The sequence below is a fragment of the Lolium perenne genome, chromosome 5 (assembly GCF_019359855.2).
Source record: "Lolium perenne isolate Kyuss_39 chromosome 5, Kyuss_2.0, whole genome shotgun sequence".
NCBI classification, from domain to species: domain Eukaryota; kingdom Viridiplantae; phylum Streptophyta; class Magnoliopsida; order Poales; family Poaceae; genus Lolium; species Lolium perenne.
In genome coordinates this window covers 133,743,750-133,752,766 of record NC_067248.2, presented here as the reverse complement: position 1 = coordinate 133,752,766, position 9,017 = coordinate 133,743,750, and the positions used below count along the sequence as shown (strand labels likewise).

Below are 9,017 nucleotides of genomic sequence, written 5' to 3'. Positions count from 1 at the left end.
AAAATTGATATCATTAGATAGATTATGAAATATATTTTCGTATGGCATCTACAAAATATTATATTTATTGGTAGATTGTTCTAAAAGTTTAGTTAAACTTTATTTGGTTTGACTTTTCAAAAAATTATAAGCTTTAAGTTTTAAGATAGAGGTAGTATGTGTGATAGTAGTGGTAAGATCTGGAGTGATTAGCACAAACATGAGTCGGATGCAACCAAACACACAACATATGAACCAGATAAAAGGCTTCGGCCTTATCTCCTAGGCCCAATAAAATAGTTGCGAGATGCAAGACATAGAGCTGCTGTTGGGCTTCGGCCGCATTTCCTTGGCATTTGACTTTCCATACTATTTGATTATCGGAAATTCCTATACACTGCCCAGGTCGACCGTTACCGGCCTGGTCGGCCCAGTTAGCGGTTTACTTCCGTTTTCTGTTTCTTTTTATCGTTTTTTCTTTTCCTTTTCCTTTTCCTTTTCCTTTTCTTTTTTCTCTTTTGTTTCTTTTTATTTTTCAGACTCGAAAAATTAAGATTTTAAAAAAATTATTTAGATTTTCAAAAGTATTCATATTCGAAAAATGTTCATATTTTTAAAAATAGATTTAAAAAATATTCAAATCTAAAAAAATGTTCAATCCTAAAAAATGTTCACATTTCAAAAATTGGGAGTTGCATTTGTGGATGTAGAGACAGAGTCTTATCTTCCATTATCTTGAAAAACATTAAGCAGGTTTATTAAACACAATGCAGAGGAAAGAAAATCCGTGGACCTCTCATGCATGCTTTTCTCCTTTACACCAAGGAATCACAGATGGGGATAACAACAGAACACCACTACTGTACTGCAATCAGACTCAAGGACAAGAGAGACATCAGCCCCATCATTATGGAGGCGAGCTTCTTTTCCTTGGCGCCCACAGGAAAACCTCGGTGGTTGGTTCCATGTCCACATCAAAGCTTTATCTTCTCTTCCCCTGGTTCACATGCATCGCCCATCCCGTGCAAACCCCCAGTTTAGTTCAGCGCTCATCATCATTTCGAAGAATGATACCGTGAGCAAGAAGAAATATAGGATATGCATTTGAAACCACGAAAATGATACCGTGAACAGGAAGATTGGCCACGATATTCGTTGGCAATTGCAGCCACCCAGGTTTAATCACTAGGATCGGCATGGTGTGCCTCATTTAACAACTGGAGTACACCACATTATCTTGGTTATACTTTGGCATGCCATTTTTTTTCATGAAGTTTAACCGACTAAAACAGCAGTAGAAAACCTTCACCATGGTGTAGGTTTAATTCCTCAGAATATCCAGTTATCTTATCTAGCACACTATTTTCTTGAATCATTTTTCTAGTTACCACTCTAGTTTGCAGTGCTTTCTACTCTGGAGATATGTATTATGGGGCAACAATATGAGTAGGAGTTATCCTATACCTGATCTTACTAGAAAGTTCTACCTCTTTTTGTCGGACTAAATATTCAATTCCAAGTTGAGTTCACAGAAAGAGCCATCCATTCTCGTGCAAGATAAAAACAATCAAGAGAAATTATGCATATCAACAGTTCGACACAGCAGGGCAACTGGCCAACAAAGTCAGCTTGCGAGTTGCAACTAACAACAGGTCGGCCAAAGAAAGGCAATATATATTCAATGGAGAGATGGCGACAGTGGCTGCATGCACGCACCAGCCATTATCCGCCGATATCTTATCCTTTTATTAGCACCGTCAACTAGTTCTTTAGACAAAAAAAGGAAGTGGTACTATAAAAGTTATAACTTATAACACTACTTTTTCTCAAATGCCCAAACAAGTGCCGCACTAAAGTCCAAGGACTCCCATTCCTCGACAGCATGCAGCGCATACTGCGAAAATAATCAAATGAAATGTGGATGTTTGCTCATGGGGAAATATTTGATTTGGCAATGCTGATGATGAATCCCACTCTTCTCTTACCGACATAGATAAATCCAGAAAAGTCAAGAGTACCAACAATAAGATCTTAGGTAGTTGGCTAACTAATTAACTAATAGAGAAGATGGACACACAGACACAATTGGCACTGAGTTCTTACGGAAGCTCCCGCCTTGTTCTGGCGCAGTGCAATAACACTCTTGTCCACTCTTCAGGCCATTTTCTGGAAAGAAAACAAAACATTTCATGACATTTTCAAATAGCTGCTCCAAGAATATCATGTTCTCATACAAGATTAATACTGCTTCAAGAACATGCCACTGGACCAATATTACCAAAAGGTTCTTAAGTCATTACAGTATTACATCACCAATTACAATTATCGAACAACACATAATTTCCAGTGGCATCAGGGCAGGGACAAGGAGAGATAAACATTATTTGTTTCCATCAGGAACTGTTGGTATTTATTTAGCATTTTCCTTTGTTACAACCAGACTAGCACAAATTTAGTTATAAAATTATGATAACCAGGAATAAAATTTACAATTCTACATAGTACATATGGATGTCAACACCCCATTTTTTAGTTTTCAAGGCACGTGAATTTCTGAAGTTCCTTACTAGATAAACTAACAGGACTGTAAGAGAGGAACGGAGTACAACTATCAATGCCCTCCAGTTGTGACAACAAAGGATCTCAAACTTGTTATCGGTGTAAAGCTGTGAATCACAAATGTGTGAAACGGGATCGTGCCAACTTAGTTAACAAGCTCACAAGACTTATTAACTTAAGTATTAATCATGAGGGTTCACAAGTCACCTCATATCTTGCTCAATTTATTTCATAAAACGCTGCTATTGGGTGCTTCAGTTGGTTATCTCATCAGATTTAAACAATGGGCATCAAACGGTAAGAACCAGACATGGCTCTGTACATTTGTTACTGTTATATGAAAAATTAACAATGGGCATCAAACGGAGTACTACAAGAAACATATATCTGCACGAAAAGTTATCACTACTAAAATGATGATGCCGAATCCAAACTCCCTCTTACTATCGTAGATACATTCAAGGAAGTCAAAAGTACAGACCTTAAGATAGTAGGTACTTGGCACTTGGTTAGTTGATTATCTAAAATAGAAGCTGGGTTTTGGTTACTGGCAATTAGGACGGTCACAGAAGTAACTAGAATGAAGAAAAGTAGGAAACACATAAAGTAAAAGTACCATGGCCAAGGGGGAGCTCAACCACCATTCTTTTCATCTAGCTTATCTTAGTACTGGCTAGTGGCTACATAGATGCAACTACACTGTATTCTTATAAAAGCTCCCACATTGATCTGGTGCCATGCGAAAAGATTATGTGCCATTCTTCAAGCCATTTCCTGGAGAAAAAAAATAATGAGATTGTTAAATTTCTGCTCCAAGAAGAATCTAGAGAGAATTCCTTATATGACACTATCTTAAAATGTGGTTCCTTATTTGACACTGAACTCTTTTTTTCTTCCCTATTTGACATTTGTCTAAACTTTTTCCCTTATATGACATCACCATTGGTTCCGTTAGTTTCTTCCGTCAGCTGAGACCATACTACCCTTGAATCGCTGTGTAAGTGTAAAGGGCCGTGTTCCCAATTGTTTTTGTCTGGCGCGCACCGTCGTGTTGGTTTTCATCAGAACACATTACTAGATAGATACTGCTAGCAGCATATGTGGAAAGCAAGCATCGTGGTCACTTGATGGATTCATGTACATGAAAATCTGGCTCATGGGCTAGCTCGTTTGATCGGAACCCACGGCATAAAAATACTCACGTGAACCTGGCAACTGGAAAAACCGGAAAATGATTTGTGATTGCTACACATAGCAGCACTTGCACCTAATCCTCTACTCCTACTCAAATTGCAGCAACGGCCACTGCTTATATATACAGGTACACGTAAATGATTCTTGGGCCGTTGCTAGTCTGGAGAGATAACTAGATGTAAGTACTTGGTTTGGGAGGCAAAGCTAGTACGTTCGGACGTCACGTAGATTTGCACGTCACCAAGATGGCACGTATGGCCAGAGTGCCAGATTCGATCACACAGCCGCATAGGCTCAACTCGTTGCATGTAAAGGCTGGCGCGTATGGCCAGAGTGCCAGACTCGATCACACTGCCGCATAGGCTCAACTCGTTGCATGTAAAGAGAGTCTAGGGGCAATAAATTTTGAGATGGCCAAAATATACATAGGGCATGCAATACATATATATACATCCTATTGTCTTGATTGTCATTTATGTAACATGATTTTACTTAGAAGTGTACAAAATCTGGTCACATAATGCAACAAGGGCAAAAGTGTCTTTTCATGCCACTACTTAACACCGTCAATGCTCAAAATGAACTAGAGTGTCATATAAGGAATAAAAATTTAACCAGGTGTCATATATGGAAAGAAAAAAAAATCCAGTGTCAAATAAGGAACCACATTTTAACATAGTGTCATATAAGGAATTCTATTAAGAATCTATTGCATCTTTTGGAATAAATTTGTCGCAGCAAGAACGGGTCCACGAAATACACATTAACGAAGATACATGCATTCCTCCATCCATTCTATTTTTTTAAATATACAATCATTCAATATTGTGCACCTAAACAACTGCATACTAATACTATAACAATTAAGTTTAGCTCACTGCATACCTCGAAATAACGGTGCGCTGATCAAGCTCTGGCTTCAACAATGGTATAAGAGATATGCAGGCAAAGAGCCTACTTGTTATTAGGCTTCCATGTACTTATAGCATGAATTATTCTTCCTTTCCAGCCTTGCAAGAGCCATCCACTGTCTTCATCTATAACAAAATCCTTGTGGTACAAATCTTTCACTTTGTCTTTAGCTTTTATCACAATGTCCTGGTTCAGCGGAGACTGCACAAATCCCGCCCTCAGGTTCCTCACTTGCCACTGTTTATATGTCTCTGGTCTCTCGACTCTGTCTGAGCCCTCACATGCAATGACATTGAGTGCCTCACGGCCAAAGAGATCCCTCTCCATGAGTCTACGTTGGTCATCATCCCGTGGCACTGTTGCCTCAAGCATGTCAAACAATGCAGAGTAATGGAACAATGCCTCCCGGAAACGTGTGATGAAGAAGGGGACACTGTATGACCCATTCACAATTCCATGGATGAAAATTGCTGGATTCACTTGCCTTATGGTATTGAGCACCCTATTCCTAGGGCTGTCTACAGCAACTGTTTCGTCAATAAGATTTCTGAAACGGTACAGGCAATTAACAATCACCACTTCATCTTTGCCAACCTTGAGATCCTCAGCACGGATAGTTTCCCACTTTGATGCTATGGCTTGGTACTCAAAAGGCAGACCAAACTTCTTAGCATACTCTGCAAGCCTCTGTCCTGTCTCTTCGACACGCTCGGTAGGGCGGAAACCTGGCTCAGGTACATCAATTCCTGTGATGCGCAGCGTTGGTGGGCCACCTTCCCTCTTGGCGAGACGCCTGATGAGGCATGGCCATTGTAAGCCAAAATAGATGCCAAAGTCAATGATATGCACCTTTGATGCATTTTTTGTCATGCTCAAGATTGTTTGATTAGAGAGGAAATGTGAGAGTCTCTTGAATGGGCATGCTGCAAGGTAGAGATGGTAGGCTTTGAGCATGTCGGATGCTGTTGTCCGCTTCGCCACAAGCCTACGGTACTGTTGGCTCCCTGTGCCAGCCAAACGAGCCTCGAGGCCCTGTGCAAAGCAAAATGCCAACCTCTGGCTTCCGTCCCCATTTACCTTGGAATGCTGTTTTATTTGCTTGAGCAACTCATTAGCAGTTCGGCGGTCATCAGCTGCAACTGCCTGAGCACAGTGGATGAGGATGGTCCTAAGGTCGACCACATCATTTTTTGTGGGCTTCCTGCCCCTTGTCCTCACCCCGGTGGTACTCTTTGCCTGAACGACCTGAGAATTCTTGGAAGCTTCAGTACGCATCTGTTCTCGCAGAACTGTAGCCTTCTTTTCGGTTTCACGAAGCAGATCGTCAAACATCTCGATCCAATCAGGCTCATCAGAACAGAATGCAGATTGTTTGATGTTCCGTCCTTCTATCAAGTCAAGGTCTTGGCTCTGCCTGTTCTTCTTGGCCTTCAAGACCTCCGTCCTGCTGGGAGCGTCTTTGTCTTTGGCTGCTGCGTCTTGAGGCTTTGAGACATCGGCAGCTTCTAAATCAATGACTAGCCTGTCGCTGCAAGGGAGAAACTTCTGCGCTTCCTCGACGCCTCTCCTGAAATCCCACGTCGGAAGGCTCTCGAACAGGTACTCAGGGATCCTGCCGTTGGTGATCAAAGCATCCTCCAGCCCCTCAGAAACGCCGGTTGATGGGCCAAGCAGCGGCTGAGAAGACCGGCCACAGAAGCCCCGGTAGGCTTCCAGCTGCTCGCAGTGCGCGACATTATGGGGCTGGTTGCTATCGACCGCACCGCCGATGCTGCAGCTAGTAACGACGCTGGACAAGGACTGGGCCTGGCTGCAGCTGCCGCTGCAGCTGCTGTCGCCGGGGCTGTCGAGGGACCAGGGCGTGAGCCTGCGGTCGGGCGAGGGCGGGAACTTGTGGCCAAGGATGTCGTAGAAGGGCTTGGCGGTGGCGCGCAGCGTGGCGGACTCCTCCTGGTACATGCTGACCTTCTCGTCGATGTCCTCCTCCATGAGCATGCGGCTGATGTAGTTGAGCGACTCGTCCGAGATGAACTCCCACTCCTCGGGGTTGTCGGCCTCCGTGTTGGCTGCCCTCGAGATTGCCGCAGCGGGAAGGCTGGGACTGGGTTCCGCGGCGATCTGGGGCGGGATCACCTGGGGCGAGATCACCGGCTGCAGATCATTGAACATGAAGTACTGGGCGGGAACATTGGGGCTGGGTTCCGCGGCCATCTGGGGCGAGATCACCGGCTGCGGATCATTGAACATGAAGTACTCCGGCGCTCCGCAGAACTGAATCATTGAGTGGATTAGCGAACCTGAGATGGTCTGGTGCTCCACCGAACCTGCCAAATATCATCAAATTCTTGAGCCACAGAGTTTTGCGCAGAGAAGGTGTCAGTTGGAGGGACTAGAACAAGAAATTATAGTTAGGGAGCGACATGTGATAGGATCACATGACACTCGTGCCAAGCAACGCATTAACAAGAGAAATCACAGGACTGAAGTTGCAAGTGGGAGATAACAATATGAACGGGTAGGAGCGCACACGAGAGCACCGCAGTTAACAAGTCGTATCAGGTAAAGGTTGGTTTGCAATGATAGGAGGGGAGGATCACGGGCGGGCGCACACTCACCTGGCGGCATCTTCCCGTGCCTGGGCGGGCGGTGATGGAGGGACCTGGCGGCCGCGAGGCCGAGGCCGATGCTCGCGAGATCCTGCGGCGGCGGCGCGGCGTGCGCGAGATCCCGCGGCGGCTGCGGCGTCGATGCCATCGCCGGCCGGTAGCCGCGGTGGATCGGCGGGGGAGAGAGGGGCGCGGCGTGGGGAAGGAGGGAGAGCTGGAGGATTGATTTGGGGGATGAAGATGAAGATGAAGTGAGCGTGGGTATTCTTCTTGTGCTTTTGGTGAGTTGAGTTCCCCAGCGGCGAGGGCGAGGTCTGTGGGGAGGGAGTTTGGACCTCGAGCCGAGCCAGGAAAAGCAAAGAAATCGCGCCCCGTGCCTGCTGCCCGCCCTGATGAGTGAAATGAAAAAGATAGATAATCGAGGCAGAGGAGATTTCCAGAACCTCGATGATGGTGGCTCCTGCATGTGACCATTTTCTTCTTTTTAGGAAGGCCAGGTTAAATACACCTCCAGGTCCCTCCACAGCAAACTTAATTACCTATCACTGCCTCAAACACCTTCCAACAACAAAATGTGCCGCGGTCTCTAAACGCGGCCCAAAAAGTTGTCTGTCGCCCTAGGCCGATCCTGACCCACATGGACACCGGATAGAAGTCGAAGCGGGTGCCACTAGCGAGAGACCCATCCCATTCTACCTCACCACCTCGCCTCTCCCCGACTCGAGGCATCTCCCATCCCCGCCAAATCGCCGCCGACAACCCCCTCTCGATGTCAATAGTTCAGCGGTGCCTACTTCAGCTCCGCCGCCTCAGCTGCCTCCGTCGCCACTCCTCTCTACTCGCGGCGATGTCACACACCGGTTTGCACGAAGATGTTCGGTTGTCTGCCTTGGTGGGCTCTATTTTAGATTTGTGCAACTCTTGGCGCCGTTCGGTTGATTTATTGATCCGTTGTTTGATTTATATATAGGCTATGAGATGATGATCCATCGTTTCATGGAAGAGAAAGATAATGCGGTTGTCAATTGACCCGTGAATTATTTTGTTTCCATTTAATTGTAGAATTAGTTTATTTATTTACTTATGTACTGTTGCTTAAAACATGATTAAATTGGGTAAAAACCTATTTGCAGATTTTGTCATTCTTGTGTAGTTTTGAATATATAGAATTTCACATTAAAATCTTGCACACTTCTCTAATACGTCATTGGTTGGATCCAGAACTTTTTTCACAATTTTAAAACTTTAAAATATGATTTTAAAATTTTAAAAGAAAAAAAATGCTACTGTACATGTAGCTATCGGAGTTAGATTTTTTTTTTCTCTCTAAAAAGACGCGCCCACCGTCCTCGGGCCACGTGGCCACGCAAGCCGTGTCGACCTCTGTGCAACGGATCCATTTTAGTAATTGTTCTTTTGTTCGGCATGTGCATCTAGGGATTAAATTAGGGTTAACTGGCTAATTGCAGCTTGTCACGTCATTGTACGCGACGACGGAGTGCCTCGCGGCCGGTGAGGAGATCCAGCGCTGCCCAATCACAGCATGCCACGGTGATGGCGCAGGGTTAAGAAGGCATCGACCATAGCCGAGGTACGAATTTGTGTATGAACTACTAATTCCTTCCGACATACATACATCACTGAGGTAAAAAAGTAAAACATCCCTCCAAAAATATTGGCCGGCATGCCAACACACCATTAATCCAGTCGATAAGACCACTTTGTGAATTATGTAAGCGGGGTCCTCTAGATCATGGTGATGGATGT

General features: G+C 44.6%; 1 protein-coding gene across 1 annotated transcript; it reads right to left on the bottom strand.

Annotated features, from left to right (window-relative positions):
- Nucleotides 1-1,882: 1,882 nt before the first annotated feature.
- On the bottom strand, nucleotides 1,883-7,633 carry LOC127299949 (scarecrow-like protein 9). The gene is made up of 4 exons (XM_051330010.2): nucleotides 7,260-7,633; nucleotides 4,618-6,968; nucleotides 3,155-3,312; nucleotides 1,883-2,145 (listed from the first exon to the last, which is right to left on the bottom strand). Exons 1-2 carry the CDS (start codon nucleotides 7,396-7,398, stop codon nucleotides 4,687-4,689), a joined length of 2,421 nt encoding a protein of 806 aa, XP_051185970.1. The 5' UTR covers nucleotides 7,399-7,633; the 3' UTR covers nucleotides 1,883-2,145; nucleotides 3,155-3,312; nucleotides 4,618-4,686.
- Nucleotides 7,634-9,017: the final 1,384 nt, after the last annotated feature.

Bases quoted from the DNA above. Each gene is read 5' to 3' on its own strand.
- LOC127299949 (XM_051330010.2), bottom strand. From the start codon at position 7,398: ATGGCATCGACGCCGCAGCCGCCGCGGGATCTCGCGCACGCCGCGCCG. The intron at 6,969-7,259 runs GTGAGTGTGCGC...GATATTTGGCAG, and splicing joins GCACGGGAAGATGCCGCCAG to GTTCGGTGGAGCACCAGACC.